At 52.0% G+C, this 19,096-nt stretch overlaps 1 protein-coding gene across 4 annotated transcripts in view; it reads left to right on the top strand.

Annotated features, from left to right (window-relative positions):
* The window catches only part of LOC1270506 (neurogenic locus Notch protein), a 75,392-nt gene extending 58,189 nt beyond the window's left edge, over positions 1 to 17,203 (top strand). Inside the window, exons 7-12 of one of the 4 annotated variants that reach the window (XM_061662980.1) lie at positions 2,529 to 3,041; positions 3,121 to 3,303; positions 7,281 to 12,904; positions 12,980 to 13,301; positions 13,688 to 14,044; positions 14,137 to 17,203. In XM_061662980.1, the coding sequence (XP_061518964.1) occupies positions 2,529 to 3,041; positions 3,121 to 3,303; positions 7,281 to 12,904; positions 12,980 to 13,301; positions 13,688 to 14,044; positions 14,137 to 14,678 (7,541 nt within the window). In that variant the 3' untranslated portion in view covers positions 14,679 to 17,203. Of the gene's footprint in view, positions 1 to 2,528; positions 3,042 to 3,120; positions 3,304 to 7,280; positions 12,905 to 12,979; positions 13,302 to 13,660; positions 14,045 to 14,136 lie in introns of those variants that run through there. The other 3 variants (XM_061662974.1, XM_061662989.1, XM_061662984.1) reach the window with 3 other exon arrangements.
* Positions 17,204 to 19,096: the final 1,893 nt, after the last annotated feature.

The raw sequence follows: 19,096 nt of genomic DNA, 5'->3' as shown, positions 1-19,096 counted from the left end.
CGGCTTTTTGTTTTGTTTAATTTCCAAAGGGACGGCTTTGATTCTTTCGGTCCTCTTCAGATCTGTTCCTTTTGTGTTGAGAAGCTGCTTTGCTTCTAAGATGCGCCTGTCGGTGTGGTCAATGTACTGCATTGCAGCTGAAAATTGCAAGGTTTTCTGTTTTGTTTATTGTTTTTTGTTCACCCTGGTATGGTATTTTTAAATAATCCGGGAATGAGATTGTCCGGCCAAATGACCCACTGAAAATGCAGAGCATTAGTATGGCTTCTATGTGATGCGTTTACAATACATAACAGAGACCATACTAAAACAAAATAGAACCAAACGTCGATATTAAGGTATACACTTTAATGTTTTGACGTCATTGTTGGAGTGATAGCATAATTTTAGCAAACATAATTAATAGTGCAGGGGTAATGCGACAAACCCGCTTCCATAACAACATCAATTTCCTCGCCAAGTTGCTCTGGGTTTTGCCTGCAATGTTTTCTGCACTTCATGTTGCTATTTTTATTTTCACAAAAAGGAATTGGAATGTGTGATGTTATGGGTATGTCTGATCTTACATTCAATATTCAGTCGCTTCTTTAATCCCTCAGTGTCTAAAAAAAATATGGAATCGCTGTTGAATGGTGAAGCAGGAGTGAATGAACACACTTCGCATTCATCCGTTAGTTAAACTGCTCGAATTTTACCAAACAGGCAGCTATGTGTGAGTGCAAGAGCTGAAAAGAACATTGGTGTTGTTGTTTCTTTTGCCATGAATCGAAGCAACGGCGAATGAGCCCGCTAACGGATGAACGAACGAACAGCCACCGATGAATGGGATGCAAGAAAAATGTGTGCGTGAACGCAGTGTAATGAATATAACAGGGAAAAAAAAAGATTACTTCCTTTCGATCAGATGTCGTTTATGGGAGAGAAACATGAAAAAGAATGAGAAAAAAGAGAGATAGAAAGAAAGAGCAAAAAGGGTGAATGAGCGAGCGAGCGAGCGAATGAATGAGTGAGTGAGCATACAGGCACAGAAAAGAAAAAAAAACAACCAATGTGCGAGAGGAAAAGAGAGCGATCGATGATTAATGTTAAGGCAGAAGTAATCGAGAGGGAATGAAACGGAAAGCAAGATATGAAACCGTGGGAAACTGTTCTTCCCTTAGCTTAGCGACCACGCAGACAAGCTGTTGTGGCTGTTGTGTGTCTGTCGCTGCCCGTGATGCTGTTGGCCCGCTGCTCCCTGCGTCCGTTCCGCAACGCACACTCTCCTAATGCGCACACGTGTGTATGTGCGCACTATGTGTGGAGGAATCGGGGCGTTTTGAATGGAACGATGGTGCGCTAGCGCGTTCGCGTTTTTTTCCTTTCTTTCTAGACCTTCTCCTAGGCAGACAGGCCGGGTGCGACTCTTTTGCGCGGAGAGCTCCAAGCTCACCGCTCGCTGCCCATCGAGATGAATTATTCCTTTCTATTTCTGTTGTGTGCCGCGCTTGCTCACACCACTCCTGCGCGGTTGCCGTTGCACGCTCTCCGGTCGGGCATCAACATTTCTCTCTCGTTGTTAGATTTTGTTGCTGATGCTGCTGCTGCTGCTGCTGCAATCAAAACCCTGTCCTTACGGACGATGTGTTCGTGTGTTGGTTCGGGTTGCTATGCTTCGACCACTGTTCGATTCTTGCCCTCGCTAAACCACGGTGTCGGTGGTTCCAAGCTGGCCGTTGCTTGCTGCCTCTTTCTGCTCATGATAATGCCCTCCGAATCGGGCTTGAAAATCTACGCACGTATGCGTGATCATAATATTTTAATGTAGCAAATGTATCATGCCGTACACTTCCTTCAGGGGCGTTAAAACTTTCCGGGACTGTAGGTATGTCTGCCAACAATGCGCCGGACTGTGTTGTTACACAATTACGGCTAAATGACCTGTGCACGCGATAGCTGTGCATAGTTTGGCGCACCGACTGCTGGCGACCGTTGCTTGCAGCGCTCAAGAAGACGGTTCGTTTACCACAAAGCTCAAATCAAAATGGTCTGTTGTGTGTGTGTGTGTGTGTGCGTGCGTGCTTGTGTGTTGTTTTTCTTATTTGTGTTTAATCGTCAAACGAATTAATGGTCATCCGCGCACCGTGAGAGGAGGAAGGGTTTGCATGTTTGTTTGATCACGTCATGCATTGTAGGTTCCATCAATACGCTTTACAATCTTTCAGATACACACACTTAAACGCCGAGAATATGCACGCACAGTATCACTGTAATTTCAGAGGCGAAAAGTTGGACGACTACGAAATTCATTTGAACAGAGACATTTTCGGGTTCGTCGCTTGTCATCTGCAATGTTGGGTTGGGGGCACAATTCAAGTCATTCGTTCTATTTCTCTTACGCTATTTTTGGTGTTGTTATAATTTCATTTTAAATAGGGTTGGATGCTGGATATGCTGTTGTCTCCCACACTTTCCGCGTGCACATACGTATCAAGTTAACTAATTGCCCACACACACAATCTCTCTATCTATTTTTTCTCCTACACCAGGTTTTCAAGGCAAGAACTGCGAGGAAAACACGGACGACTGCCCGGGCAACCTGTGCCAGAACGGTGGGACATGCGTGGACGGCATCAACGCCTACCACTGCAGTTGCCCGTCCAGCTTTACCGGCGAGTTCTGCGAGAACGACGTGGACGAGTGTGCGCTGCGGCCATCGATCTGCCAGAACGGGGCGACCTGCACCAACACGCACGGCAGCTACAACTGCATCTGCGTGAACGGCTGGAACGGGCCCGACTGCAGCAACAACATTGACGATTGTGTGGACGCGGCCTGCTTCAATGGGGCGACCTGTATCGACGGTGTCGGCAGCTTCTACTGCCGCTGCACGCCCGGCAAGACGGGGCTGCTGTGCCATCTGGACGATGCGTGCACGTCGAACCCGTGCCACGCGGACGCGATCTGCGACACCAGCCCGATCAACGGCTCGTTCACGTGCTCTTGCGCCGTCGGGTACAAGGGCATCGACTGCTCGGAAGACATTGACGAGTGCGATCAAGGTAAGTGTCACCAAAAGGGTGTCAAAAGGAAGAGGCTTTAAGGCTAAAACTGATCCTTTTTGTCTATTTTTTGCTGCAGGTTCGCCGTGTGAGCACAACGGTATCTGCGTGAACACGCCCGGTTCGTTCGCGTGCAACTGCTCGCAAGGATTCACCGGACCGCGGTGCGAAACGAACGTGAACGAGTGCGAGTCACATCCGTGTCAGAACCAGGGCAGCTGTCTGGACGATCCCGGTACCTTCCGTTGTGTCTGCATGCCAGGTAAGTGTCTGTAGCAAATCAAGTGTGCGCGAAAGTAGACAGCGAACCCCACAGTGCGAGTCTCTATCGAACCTCCCGGAACTCCACGGTCATGGACTGTGTAGTTCGTGGGGCCGCTGTGTAATGCTCCTATCGCTCTAGAATCACATCTAGAGGTGTAGGGTGGGGGCAGACAAACATTAACCAACGACTGCGCACATGAAACCGGTTCCTTGCTAGGATGGGGAGTGTTTTTTTAAAGCAAAACGCTTTATGTTGTTCCGCATGAGCCGAGCCGAAACCGCCCACACAACCACGCGCTCAAAGCACAGGACTCCTGCTAGAGCGGCGCGCACCGTTCGGTAACTCCATCTTGATGATTAATGTTGTACTTAGCGGAGTGGTGCCGTAGCGGACGGATCCATTTCAGCTCGCCAGGCGGAAGTCCACTAACGCGTCCGAGGCAGCCGCGCGCAGATATGATAAATATGTTGATCCGCACCGTGCACTGACCTTATTTCGATCGTGTCGCCGGTCCGCCGATCTTGATTTGCGCGTGCTCCGCTCGCACAGGATCATTATTTCTGCTGGCCGAGCATGCCCACAGAAACAAAAGGCGGGACGAAGCTGTGCGAGAGCAAAACTGGGGAGAAAAGACAAAAAAAAACTGGTCCTGCCTTGGACATGGTTTATTGTCATATTGCGCGGCGAGTGTGTCCCACGGTTATTGCTCTGGAGTCTGCTTTGACGAATTCCCGGCATTTCCCACACCGCCCCCCCCCCTTCCCCCCACAGTATCCGCCAGTATCTGCTCGAGCAATGCGCCAGCCAGAGGGGTCTCCGGACCAGCCTCTCCAAACAAGAAACGGAACGCGCTAACTCTCGCGAGTCGCGGTGGCCAATTTACATACAAATCACGTACGAACGACTGGATTGGCGGTGGCCGACTTGTGCTCTAGGCCCTGCGCAGCAACCGTACCCGAGTCACTTGAGTTTTGCGTTTTGCGCCAACTCCTTTGGCCACTGTGTGTGCAATCGTATGCACCGCTCGCTGCTCCGCTGTATTGGCTGTGCTTTCGTTCGGAATCGGGTTCCAGTTTTCCCATGCCCCACACAAGCCTCCACCCTCGGAACGGGACTTCAATTCCACCCCGGGCCGCTCCAGTGTCCAGACTCTGTTGCATTCCTTGGTCAGCTCTTGCAGCGAGTTTGCGGGGTTTGCGAATTCTGGTGCCTTCCTTTCGCCTCGGGTCGTCCCCCATTAGGCCGCGCGGTCGCGCTCGTCATTCGTCGCCGTTGGGAGCGCTTGGCACTGCAGCAACTATTCCTGTTATGCTCTTCTTTGGCAGTTAATTGCCTGCAGTCTGGTGGGTTTTTGCGGTTTTTCCTACTTCTCCTCCCCCTACACACATACATACGCTCACGTCGTAGCCAGTGGAGTAATTTTTCACGGTCTTGCTGTGTTCTTGGGGTACGCCTCGGCGAGAAACATATTCTGGATATCGCAGTTTTGCAAATCTCACGATGGACACTCGGTTCCCTTTCCAGCAAACGCCGAAGCGAACATCGTAAACGCGGCGAAACGCGTGCAATCAAACCGTCATATAATGATGATGCGGTTTCGCGCACTTCGCCCTGGTCCCCTTTCGCTCGGAAATAACGCACATACCGGCGTCTTGTCGAGCGGGAGCCCGGCTGTGGTCTCGCGAGCGTGTGCGCGCTCGCACACACATCCGCCCGGAACGTTTTGGGCTGTGTTGCGGTCCGAGTTTCGGCCGGCGGGGAGGGCGAAATGAATGTTTGCATTCCATCCTCCCCATTCCGATGCCATTAGGTCGGTATGCCTTACTTCTAATTCGGTTCGCAGGCTTCAGGCATGGCACATAATTTGTACCATAATTTTGAGTGACGCAATGTCGGAATGAAGAAAGCAGCAGAGAGAGCTAGAGAGTCAGATACAGAGAGAGAGAGAGAAAAATAGAGAGAGAGAGAGAGAAAGAGAGAGAGAGAGAGAGAGAGAGATAGAGAAAGAGAGAGAGAGAGAGATAGAGAGAAAAAAGAGACAAAGAGAGACGGAAGGAGAGAGAGAAAGAGAGAGGAAGAGAAAACATGCATCATTGAGAATGCCCCCATCGAGAGCTATATTTTGTTTGTTCTCATGACGTCGTCCATGAAATCTGAACCGGAGCTAAACGCTGGACCGAGCGTTTGAGTTCAAGTGACACACGTTGTACAACGTGCGGTGCCAGTGGAAAAGGGAAAATGAAATTGACATTATACAATTCTTGGTTCGTGCAAACATCTTGAATTCCAAGTCCAAGTTCTTGAAGAGTACTCGATCATTGTTTAACAAAGTGTTTGAGAAGTCCTCAGTCGATATTATCAAATGTTGCAATGTCCAAGCAATTGTTATTCTTGTGTGCCCAAACGTTCAAATCTTTTTCGGAAATCTTTAGGATCTACGGAGTTAACACCCCTATTAAGCTTAATCAACTCCAAAGACTGAAGTCTGTGTTATTCCAACAGAGTCTTCAACACAGTATTTGAGAAGTTCTACGTGGCATTTCGCAACTATGATCACTCGACTTTATCGCTTCATATATGTCTCTCGCTTGGAGTCGTCGTTCAAAAGAAAGAAGATGAAATGTTTATAATTCTAGTCTAGTTATAAGTCTTGTAGTAAAGCATACTGTTTGAGAACTCCTACGGCATTGGGTAATTATAATCAGTTTGAACATCGCATTAGAAGGTTCTCTATTCTCTTGCTGGCAGTGCTACAGAAAGTCCCTGTCAATGTCATAAAAAAATCTGACAGAAACAAAATCCATATCAGCGTCACGTACTAAATTGTGATAATCAGAGGTGATACTCAGAATGGTTGGTGTGACCAATACATGCTTCATGCCATTCATGCCATCGCTTGGTCGCGACATTTTCAGTCGGTGATCATCGCGATAGGCATGGGAGATATACGGTGTTTGGGAATGGTTCCAAGAAACATAATGAGTATGGTTTCGCGCTCTGTTCGACCCGACAAATCATCAAAACAGACAGAAGAAGATAGCATGCTCATTTTGTTGCTTGAGCCCACGCGCCAAGTATATTCCAAGTCGTGATTATCATCGACAAAAATGTCGTGACCAAGTGAGTGACCAAGAGTTGGGTGCTAAACAAAATGTTACCAAGCATGTGGTTGATTCTCCAACTGTTTGAGTCTCGTCACTGATCATCTCAGTTATGTACGTGATCTGATTTGAGTTTCGTTTCAGTCATGAGTGTTGGTGACTGAAACAGTGGCACCTGGCAGCATTGTTCACAGCCAGAAAAAGTCATGATAATGCTTGCGACGGCATTAAGCTCAGCTTGTCAGTCAGAGTATCACGTTGGATTTAATAATTCGCATGTCGCGTTTGGCATGTCATAACGCACTTTTATTGGGTATCAGCAATGAGCATCTAGCTACCACGGATATGTTTTCGTTGTTTTCGTTGGTGAAAATCTCGCGATGCTCATGACATTTTGCAGCACTGCTTCATGTCTCTTACACACAAGACATTCTATTGTGACGAGAAGATACAAATATGTCACCAAAAGCGTTAATATTTACGAAAATCATTCCAAAGTGTCTGAAATATCCCACGCTTTTGCGGGAAACTCTTTAATTCCCATATTCATATACAGGGTTGTCCATGAGTTCTCATAGTTGTGGGACACTTCCCAGACTCTTTCTTATGGGAAGTGAACTTCATATGATGGAAATTGGACTATATGGTACCCTTTTTGAACAGGCTTATTCAAAATTCCTTCTAGATTTGTCGAACAAGGGTGCCATAGATTCCAATTCGCCTTAGATTAAGTTCATATCAAGTAAAAAGGAGGCAACAAAGTGTCCCACAGCTATGAGAACCCCTGGAAAACCCTGTAATGCCAGCTAGTATATCTAACATCCCTGAGGAACTCTCCGTTTAATGACACTCTTTTCTTTGCCCATGTTTCAGGCTACACCGGCACGCAGTGCGAGATCGACATAGACGAGTGTGCGACGAACCCATGCCTGAACGGTGGCATCTGCCGCGACATGGTCAACTCGTTCAAGTGTACGTGCGCGATTGGCTTCTCGGGGCTGCGGTGCCAGATCAACATCGACGACTGCATGTCACAGCCGTGCCGTAACGGCGGCATCTGTCACGACTCGATCGCCGGCTACTCGTGCGAATGTCAGCCCGGCTACACGGGCCTGTCCTGCGAGACGAACATCAACGACTGTCAGTCGAACCCGTGCCATCGGGGCGCTTGCATCGACGGCGACAACTCGTTCACCTGCCTGTGCAATCCGGGCTACACCGGCTACCTGTGCCAGATACAGATCAATGAGTGTGAATCGAATCCCTGCCTGTTCGGCGGTCACTGCGAGGATCTGGTCGGCGGGTACATGTGCCGCTGCCAGCCGGGCACGTCCGGTCCTAACTGTGAAGTGAACGTGAACGAGTGCCACAGCAACCCGTGCCGGAACGGGGCCAAGTGCATCGACGGCATCAACCGGTACACCTGCCAGTGCGTGCCGGGCTACACCGGCTTCCACTGCGAAACGAACATCAACGAGTGTGCGTCGGACCCGTGCGCGAACGGAGGCGTCTGTATGGACCTGGTCAACGGGTTCCGGTGCGAGTGTCCGCGCGGCTACTTCGACGCCCGCTGCTTGAGCGACGTGGACGAGTGCGCCTCGAACCCGTGCATCAACGGCGGCCGCTGCGAGGATGGCGTGAACCAGTTCATCTGCCACTGTCCGCCCGGGTACGGTGGACGGCGGTGTGAGATCGACATCGACGAGTGTGGCTCGAACCCGTGCCAGCACGGCGGCATCTGCCGCGACGGCCTCAACGCGTACACCTGCCAGTGCATGCCGGGGTACACCGGGCGCAACTGCGAGATCAACATCGACGACTGCGTGAACAATCCGTGCCGCAACGGGGGCTCCTGCATCGATCTGGTTAACGGGTACAAGTGCGTCTGCCGCGGACCGTTCACCGGGCGCGACTGCGAGTCCAAGATGGACCCGTGCCAGCCGAACCGCTGCCGGAACGGGGCCAAATGCTCACCGAGCCCGAACTATCTCGACTTCGCCTGCTCCTGCACGCTAGGCTACACCGGCCGGCTGTGCGACGAGGACATCAACGAGTGTGCGCTGTCGTCGCCTTGCCGGCACGGTGCGACCTGCCGGAACACAAACGGCTCCTACCACTGCATCTGTGCGAAGGGGTACGAGGGGCGGGACTGCACGATCAACACCGACGACTGTGCGTCGTTCCCGTGCCAGAACGGGGGCACCTGCCTCGACGGGATCGGCGACTACACCTGCCTGTGCGTGGACGGGTTCGAGGGCAAGCACTGCGAGGTCGACATCAACGAGTGTCTGTCGATGCCGTGCCAGAACGGCGCGACCTGCAACCAGTACGTCAACTCGTACACCTGCACCTGCCCGCTCGGGTTCAGCGGGATGAACTGCCAAACGAACGACGAGGACTGTACGGAAAGCTCGTGCATGAACGGGGGCACCTGCATCGACGGCATCAACAGCTACAACTGCTCCTGCGAGACGGGTTACACCGGCTCGAACTGCCAGTATCGCATCAACAAGTGCGACTCGCAGCCGTGCCGGAACGGGGCCACGTGCCACGACTACGAGAACGACTACACGTGCCACTGCTCGTACGGGTACACCGGCAAGCAGTGCCTGGAGTACGTCGACTGGTGCTCGCAAAATCCGTGCGAAAACGGTGCCACCTGCACGCAGCAGGAAAACACGTACCATTGCGCGTGCGCCGCCGGCTGGACGGGCAAGCTGTGCGACGTGGAGATGGTATCGTGCAAGGATGCGGCCGCACGGAAGGGCGTGGACGCGAAGCACCTCTGCCATAACGGGACGTGCGAGGACTTTGGCAACTCGCATCGGTGTCGGTGCGCGCGCGGCTACACCGGATCGTACTGCCATCACGAGATCAACGAGTGCGAGTCGCAACCGTGCCGGAACGGGGGCACGTGCAAGAACCTGATCGGCTCGTACCGGTGCCAGTGCCGGGCCGGGTTCCAGGGCCAGAACTGCGAGCTGAACATCGACGAGTGCAAGCCGAACCCGTGCCGAAATGGTGGCATCTGTCACGATCTCGTCAACGGGTACAAGTGCTCCTGCCCGCCCGGCACGATCGGCGTGCTGTGCGAGATCAACACGGACGACTGTACGCCGGGCGCCTGCCACAACAATGGCAGCTGCGTGGACAAGGTCGGCGGGTTCGAGTGCCGCTGCCCGCCCGGCTTTGTGGGGGCCCGGTGCGAGGGCGACATCAACGAATGTCTGTCGAATCCGTGCTCGAATCCGGGCACGCTCGACTGCGTGCAGCTGGTGAACGACTATCACTGCAACTGCAAGCCGGGCCACATGGGCCGACACTGCGAGGTGAAGGTGGACTTTTGCGCCAACAGCCCCTGCCTGAACGGCGGACAGTGCTCGACGCGCCAGTCCGGCCATCACTGCGTGTGCGCCGACGGGTACTACGGGAAGAACTGCGAGTTCAGCGGCCACGACTGCGACTCCAATCCCTGCATTAACGGGCTGTGCCAGATCGCGGACGATGGTGGCTATCGGTGCGACTGTCCGCTCGGCACGAGCGGCGTGAACTGCGAGCTGGACATACTGGACGAGTGCACATCGGCGCCGTGTGAGAAGGGCGCCCCGTGCCAGAACAAGCTGGGCGACTTCGAGTGTCTCTGCCCGCCGAAGTGGAGCGGCAAAACGTGCGGCACGTACGATCCGCACTACCACGGCTGGTACGATACGACGCAGCAGCAGGGCGGCCGTGGGCACAAGCATGGCGGCGCGGCTCTGCCAAACATCTACGCGATCGACCTGGAGTACCAGCGGTCGCAGTGCGTGAAGAAGGGCTGCCGGGAGAAGCAGGGCAACCACCGGTGCGACGAGGAGTGCAACACGTACGCGTGCGACTTCGACGGGAACGACTGTTCGCTCGGCATCAATCCGTGGCTGAACTGCACCGCCAGCATCAACTGCTGGGAGGTGTTCATGGACGGGTTCTGCAACGAGGAGTGCAACAATGCGGCCTGCCTGTTCGATGGGCGCGACTGCGAGAAGAAGCTGCAGCCGTGCAATCCGATCTACGACGCGTACTGCCAGAAGCACTACGCGAACGGGTTCTGCGACTACGGCTGCAACAATGCGGAGTGCAACTGGGACGGGCTGGACTGCGAGAACGAGAAGGAGCCGGCCCAGCTGGCGGAGGGTGCGATCTCGATCATACTGCTGATGGATGCGGCCACGTTCCGGCTGAACGCGATCCAGTTCCTGCGCGATCTGGGGCACCAGCTGCGGACGACGGTTCGCATCAAGAAGAACGCGGCCGGCATGGAGATGATCTACCCGTGGAAGGGTGGCACCGCACTGCAGGGCCTGACCGACAGCGAGTTCGGGCGGAAGCACCACGTGGTGTACACGGAAACGCGCCAGATCGGGATTCAGGTGTACCTGGAGCTGGACAACCGGAAGTGCATCGGGATGAGCGGCGCGGAATGCTTCGGGACGGCGAACGAGGCGGCCGAGTTTCTGGCGGCCACGGCCTCGAAGCACTCGCTGTCGAAGCAGTTCCCGATCTACCAGGTGAAGGGCGTCAATCCGGACGACGATGGGCTGCCGGGTGCGACGAACGTGAACTACGTGCTGGTGGGCTTCTTCGGCCTGCTGCTGATGGTGTTGGTGACCGTGCTGGTGGTGAATCGGAAGCGCGCCCACGGCATCACCTGGTTCCCGGAGGGTTTCTTCACCGCAAACACGAACGTGCGGCGGCCGTCGCGCCGCCGCCCGGACGGGCAGGAGATGCGCAACCTCAACAAGAACCCGTCGATGGTGGACATGGTGGTGGCGAACGGAGGCGGCCATGGCAGTGCTGGCGGGGCCGGTGGCCACGGTATGATGGGGCATGGGCAGCCGTGGTGCAACAGCGACGACGAATCGGAGATGCCGACGGCCCGGAAGCGCATGCGGGCGATCGACCAGGGCTACTCGAGCGACCACACGGCGATCACGGACTACGAGGAGACGGAACCGCGCGTCTGGGCGCAGCAGCACTTCGAGGCGGCCGACATACGGGACCATCCGGCGATGATGACGCCGCCGACGCACCACGACGGCGATGTGCGGGATGTGGATGTGCGCGGCCCATGCGGCATGACGCCGCTGATGGTGGCGGCGGTCCGGGGCGGCGGCCTCGACTCGGGCGAGGACATTGACTCGACGGACGATTCGGCGGCGCAGATCATCTCGGAGCTGGTGGCACAGGGCGCCGAGCTGAACGCAACCATGGACAAGACGGGCGAAACGTCGCTCCATCTAGCGGCACGGTACGCGCGGGCGGACGCTGCGAAACGGTTGCTGGACGCGGGCGCAGAAGCGAACAGCCAGGACAACACGGGCCGGACGCCGTTGCACGCGGCGGTGGCAGCGGACGCGATGGGCGTGTTCCAGATACTGCTGCGCAACCGGGCGACGAACCTGAACGCGCGCATGCACGATGGCACGACGCCGCTGATACTGGCGGCGCGGCTCGCGATCGAGGGCATGGTGGAGGATCTGATCCAGGCCGATGCGGACATCAACGCGGCGGACAACAGTGGCAAGACGGCGCTGCACTGGGCGTCGGCGGTGAACAACGTGGACGCGGTCAACATACTGCTGACGCACGGTGCGAACCGGGACGCGCAGGACGACAAGGACGAGACGCCCCTGTTTCTGGCGGCGCGCGAAGGCTCGTTCGAGGCGTGCCGGGCCCTGCTGGACAACTTCGCCAACCGGGACATTACCGACCATATGGACCGGTTGCCGCGGGACGTGGCGAGCGAGCGGCTCCATCACGACATAGTGCGCCTGCTGGACGAGCACGTGCCCCGGTCGCCCCAGATGGTGACGACGATACCGGCGGGCAGCGGGGCGGGCACGGCCGGCGGCGGCGGCGGTGGCAACACGATCATGTCGCCGACGCACGCCCACATGATCACGCACCCGACCATCATCGCTTCGGCGAAGCAGAGCAAGCAGAAGAAGCAGCGCCAGCAAAAGATGAACGGCGGTGGCGTTGGCGGTGGGGGCGGTGTAGTGGCAGGATCTTCGGCACAGGCAGCCGCGGCAGCACAGGCGGCGGCGGCGGCGGCAGCGGCAGCAGTGGCCAACATGGGCGGCGGGCTGTCGCTCGGCCAAAACCCGACCAGCCCGCAGGACGGCAGTTGCGGGGCGGCCGAACTAGTCGCGGGCAGCATGCGGCGAAAAGCGGTAGCAAAGAAGCCGACCGGTGCGGCAAAGAAGGCGTCCGGCGGCGGTGGCTCCGGCGGTGCAACTCCCGGGCACGGTGGGCTGACCGAGCTGGGGCTGGCGGACGATCAGCTCAGCTCGGTCGAGTCGCCGATCGCGAACCTCAACAGCCCGTACGACTCGGTCAGCCTCTACTCGAACGCGATGACCGTCCACCAGCTGGACGCGATCAGCCCGAACGGGAGTGGAGCGGTTGCCGGCAACGGCATGATGCCGAAGAAACCTCCCAGCTACGAAGACTGCATAAAGGTAAGTGGCTGCTCGCAGCATTTGTGGTTTGGTTTGTGTGCTTTAATGACTAATGTTTTTTTGTATTCTTTGCAGAGCGCACAGTCGATGCAATCGCTGCACAATATTCAGCTCGACAACTACGGCTACTCGCTCGGGAGCAACGTCACCGGTGGCGGCGGCAATCAATTCTCCGACCTGCTCATGAGCCAACAGCGATCACTGAACAATGGCGGAGGGGGAAGCGGCGGTGGCGTCGGGTCGCTCGCGTCCAACGGTATGGGCCCGGGCGGGAACAACCTGATGCACACGGCCATGCACACGATGGGCGAGAGTGGTCTCAGCCCGCCGTACTCCAACCAGTCGCCACCACACTCGGTGCAGAGCAACATGGCGCTCTCGCCTCAAGGTTATATAGGTAAGTGTCGCACTAATCCGCTCGGTGCTGCAGCTACGCTATTCCCTTCTGCAAGCTTACTGTTATAATCATCACTTGCAAGGCTCAACGAGAAGTGCCGGGTTTTATTTCTCATTTCTTTCCGTACAGTTACATGCTATAATATGCTATGATCTAGTCTAATCTAATCTAATCTAATCTATAATCTAATCTTAAATCTACAATAATGGATATAATACTTACTAACACTTTCTCTCTCTCTCTCTCTCTCTCTCTCTCTCTCTCTCTCTCTCTTTCTCTTTCTATTTCTCTTTCTCTCTATCTTGCTTTGTTTCAACCTTTCTCGCTTGGTTTGTCTCGCTGCGTTTGGCGCGCTACAGTGTCTCCCGATCACAACGCCTTTGCAGGTTCTCCCTCACCCGCCAAAACGCGACCCAGCCTGCCGACCTCACCGACCCACATCCAGGCGATGAGGCACGCGCAGCAGCAAAAGCACAACATACAGATGATCTCCAGCAGCAACCTACAGCAGCAGCAGCAGCAGCAGCAGCAGCAGCAACAGCAGCAGCAGCAGGGTGGCACCAGCTTAGGCTGCAATGGTGGAGGCGGCCCGCAGCAACAGCAGATGGGCGGTGGGTTGAGCAGTAGCAACGGGGGCAATACCGGCAACGCCACCTCGAACAGTGCAATGCTGGCCGGGCTGCAGATGAACTTCGTGAACGGTTCCAGCGGGCTCGAGCTGGCCGGATTCTGCAGTCCTACTGGTACGTTAGACAGAGCGAGAGAGCGAACAGGTTAAGGAAACAAGGGAATGAATGTTCACTAACTCTACCTTTCTTTTTTGCCATATTTCTAGGTCAAGGATCTCAAGCATCGACCTCACAGAACACCACCGGCACGACCAACTCCGCGATGACGGTTGCGTCCGCGCACCTGTCGCCGCTGAGTCAGCAGCAACAGCAGCAGGTGTTGGCAATGGTTGCACAGCAGCAGGCACAGCTGAACAGCCAGCAGCAGCAGCAGCAGCAGCAGGCTCATCATCAGATGCAGCAGCAACAGCTACAGCAGCAGCAGCAACAGCAGCAGCAACAGCAGCAGCAACAGCAGCAGCAACAGCAGCAGCAACCGCAGCAGCAGCAGCAACAACAACAATCATCCTTCTACCAATATCTCACCCCGCCGAGCCAGCACAGCGGCGGTGTGACGCCCCAGCATCTGGTGCAGACGCTCGACAGCTACCCAACGCCATCGCCGGAATCGCCCGGCCACTGGTCAAGTTCCTCGCCGCACTCGACGTCCGACTGGTCCGAGGGCGTGCAGTCGCCGGCCAACAACGTGTACGTAACGAGTGCGGCCGGCCACCAGGCGAACAAGGGCTCCGAGGCGATCTACATCTAGCGCGGCTGGTGCGGCCGGATGGACAAACGAAACTTTGGGTTACGAGGGGCCGCGGAGCCGGGTGGGTTTGAGGCTTTCCCTTCCCTGTCCCTGGCACAATACCCGAATAGAATCTTGTTGTTGACGTACTGCGCGTTTTGTGTGCGCTTTTGTTTAGGTTACGCTAGGGCTGTTAGGTGTTAGGGCAAAATCCTCCCTTTCCTTTATTTGCAGACAAAACATGCGCAAAACCGTAGGCGAACGGGGAGGAGGGCAAAGAGAAAGATACATTTTATTTTATTTTTTTTTTAAAGTACACTCGACAGAAGCAAACGTATTATATAAGTTTTAATGAGAGATATGCGCGAATGTGTATAGCAAAATCTAAGAGGGAAGAAAAGGACTAAACAATGGCGCTGTAATTGCACATATCTGTTTTTAGTGCGTAGTGTAGCAAACGTGCTAGCTTGTAAGTTAAAACGCAGAGTAGCTGGTATAGAAAAGATGCTTCGCAGGAGGATGCCCGACAGCAGGAGCAAGATGGGAGAAAAAAGGAGCAGACAGAGGAATAGAGAAAAGTGAGGAAGCCTTATTTAGACTTTTTTTACAAACATAATTTAGGGTTATCCTTTTTTATAGTACGTAGCTGTATAACTTAGCGATCCTTTGGTGCCGTATATGTTCCGAGTGGTGCACGCGCATTTTTTTAAACTAAAAACAAAACTTCGCACCGACTGCTATAACGAAAACAGATGCCTTCCGCCCCGGACTAGAAATGGTTTGGCTGGTGTTTGCTACTGCATTTGCCGCGCCACCATTACCACTCCGCAGCTGGGGCCAGACGATGGCGGGGTTCGATTTTGTACATAGAAACTGTTTGTTAATTGTTTGTATAAGCTCTGTGTGTGTGTGTTTTTTACGCTCTCTTCGACAACACACGCATCCATACACAATCTCACTGTCCCCTTCCGGGACGCGCAGCATAAAAGACTATCCCGGAAGAGTAATATATTTTATGTTATTACATAGTGCGCTTTTACAAAGGTTATAAGAGTGTATGTGTGTGTGAGGGAAAGAGGGAGAGAGAGAAAAAAGAGATGGAGAGAGAAGAGAGAGAAAAGAGAAAAGAGAGAGTGAGCGAGAGGAGAAAAATAGAAACAATGCGACTGGCGATCAGTCCTAAACCTTCTTCCCTTAAATTCATTCACAACGGGGTTGACGATCGACGTGTGTACTTTATGTTTTATATATATTTTTATAACCGTGCATTATTCACGTCTGCGATGCAGCGGTAGCGCTGCAGCTTACTAAACAATTAGAAATCCTGCAGATGCCGTAGCCAACGTTGTCTCGCATGAGCAAAAGCATGACAGTTGCTACTAATCAGTTGATTTTTTTTAAATGTTCGCACCATTTCCGAGATACTTTTGTCTAATCGTGTGAAGGGGAATTCGTTCCAGAGGAAACGCTAAGCCGCTTCCTTCGTACAAAGCGCCCCTATACGTTGGCAACGAAAGATATTTTCGATTTAAATTTGAACTCTTTAGATTTTTCTCTTCAAAAAACACCCTCCACACAACCCGTCCCGCTATTGTTCCATTTTATTAGCTTAATAATTATTACACGAGCAACAACAAAAACATTTTATCATTAAACTAGCCGCTATATTAAAAAAAAATCTAGCCGCTAAGTGTGTAGAATATTCAAATAATCGTCGTAATCTCTTAACGCAAACAAACAACTCACTTGTTAGTAGTTTCTCTTTGTTTCGTTTAGTTGTGAATTTTAAGCAAGTTCTCTTGTTTTACTTTTCGAGTGTGTCTAATGCAGCACACACAGACACATACGTACGAGGGCTGCTGCTGCGTGTGGTCCGTCGCACTGTGCCGCAATTCAGCAGCACATAACAACAACTCTTTCTATTGCCCAATCAAAAAACTCACTCCACTTAAAGAGACGAAGTAGAAAAAAATGGAACCCCTTGATCAAGCAAAACAATATACGCCGGTGTGTGTTTGCAGTTTTACTCATATTTTATTTCGTTTATTATTTAGCAGACTAGTGAGGAAGGAGAGCGCTTCTCGCCTTGAGCCCTTGTGCGAGTTGTTGTTGTGCAGTGTGTTTGCGAAAGCGTTGAATGCAGTCAGAGAGTATGTGGAAGTATTTTAGCCAATGATGAGCTGCAAGGGCGTGTTAAAGAATGCAAACACAAAACATGGAAACAAAGAGCTTAATCCTCACTGCAGCAGCAGCAGCAGCAGCAGCAGCAAATCGAACTTTTACTTATGATTAATGTACGAACAAACATGATTGAATCGTGATTATCGGCCCAACTTAGAGCCCTGATAGAGGAGAACAGGTAAAGGGTATGCAAAGTTAAGTCGAATGGAACATAAAAAATACAAACAAGGCAAATTATGACAACCACGTACATGAATCGCTGTCGCATCTTTGGTAAAGTAAACGGCCGAAGACGATGCGGTTAGAAAGCGCAACAAGTAGATGCAGGAATTTTAAATAAAATATCTTTTAAAAATAATAGTGAACTTTTCGGTCTTGTAGAGTTATTTATTTGAGTGTTGTTTGACATGCGAAACATTACATTATTTATTAGGTACATTCGAACAATTTGTCTTCTTCCGAAATCGTTCACGTGGAGGTATTCACAACATCTAGTTTACTCGGCAAGGACACAATAAGACTCTCAAGTGTATTCTAACCAAGTGGTTAAGGATGCAATTTTGCTCTTTCTGATGCTCCTCAACAAAACGTTATTAAGTATTACTTCAGAAACTCCAAACAATATTACGGAATATCAGCAGAGTTAGAAAGTCCTCTTTGTCTTGCTTATGGCGTGGTATTTGTAAATTTCATATTAATACCATCACACTCCATTTTGAAATGGAGATACTCAATATCGATCAAATTAATATGTACCCAGTAATTAGTATTTTTACCTCGGAAAAATTACATTACTATGCAGATTGTTTCTCGTTTGTTTTCACCAGTTTTGTCTCCTTGTATTCTATCCATTCATTATTATTATCATTATTTCGTTTCGGTCTGTTCTTGACTTTGTAGTAGTTCTCCTTGTGTGCGCTAATTAAAGCTGTGAAATTTATCAAATTTGTCAGTTTTCTCGTATGTAATTATATATTTTTTCACTATTGCCGTGGCAATTTGTGGTGTCTCATTTATTTCTTGTACATAGATGGACATCGTATCTGTGGTATGGCAACTGTAGCTACCCATCACCACAACATGATGACAAAGATTAGCGGTGCAAAGAAGATCGGATTAGATCAATCCGGATGGGATTACAACATGGAACAGGGGACTGGATGAAGGACCATCGCTATAAAGGGACGACAAGATATGTCGCCTGTAACGGTGAGTGAAATTTCATGTACTCTTAAAAGGCTAAAGAATTTTAAGGCACCAGGGTTCGATGGGCTTTTTAACATCGTGCTAAAACACCTCAAAGCCAAAGCTCTCACCTTAGTAAGTAACATTCTTACTAGATGTCTTAATCTAGCTTATTTCCCTGACGCATGGAAGCACGCTAAAGTAATCCCCATACTGAAGCCAGGGAAGGATCCAACGTCTCCGGCCAACTACAGAGCAATTAGTCTTCTTTCAGCGTTGGGGAAGCTGTTCGAAAAGATTGTGTACAGGAGGCTCAGGATAGTAGTCGATGAACTTAATATCCTACCAGCGGAGCAATTTGGATTCCGAGAGGGTCACTCTACCACTCACCAGCTGTTACGGTTTCACAACACGCTACAATGTAACAAACGAGCGTCCAAATCCACAGCCATTGTTGTTCTCGATGTCGAAAAGGCCTTTGATAATGTGTGGCACGATGGTCTGCTGCATAAAATGATGCGGTTTGGCATCCCACTCCATCTCACAAAGCTGATGCAGAGCTACCTTAGCGGAAGGTCGTACCAAGTTTCACTTGGTTCGATCAATTCGCTTACCAAAGACATCCCGGCTGGCGTCCCGCAAGGCAGCATACTAGGCCCTCTGCTGTATACATTGTATATAGCTGACCTGCCAGAGCTGCCAAGATCCTGCCAACTGTATCTATATGCTGACGACACTGCAGTGACAGTTAAGGGGAGGTGTTTATCACAAATCCGCAACACCACCCAGCGTTGCCTGGATATCATTCATAAGTGGATGACAACCTGGAAAATTGCACTCAATGAAGGTAAAACTCAAGCGATGATTGTCCCACATAAGTGGAAAGAAAAACTGCTAAACCCTAGCATAACTGTAAATATGGACGGTATCCCACTTACATGGGAGAACGAACTTAAGTATCTAGGATTAATTATAGATAAAAAATTACTTTTTAGATCTCACACCTTTAATATTGTTAAGAAATGTGCAATACTTACAAAGAATCTCTACAGCCTTATAAATAGAAAATCCAA

The sequence above is a fragment of the Anopheles gambiae genome, chromosome X (genome assembly GCF_943734735.2).
Source record: "Anopheles gambiae chromosome X, idAnoGambNW_F1_1, whole genome shotgun sequence".
In the NCBI taxonomy this organism is placed as follows: Eukaryota; Metazoa; Arthropoda; class Insecta; order Diptera; family Culicidae; genus Anopheles; species Anopheles gambiae.
This window is presented reverse-complemented; position numbering and strand designations above follow the sequence as displayed.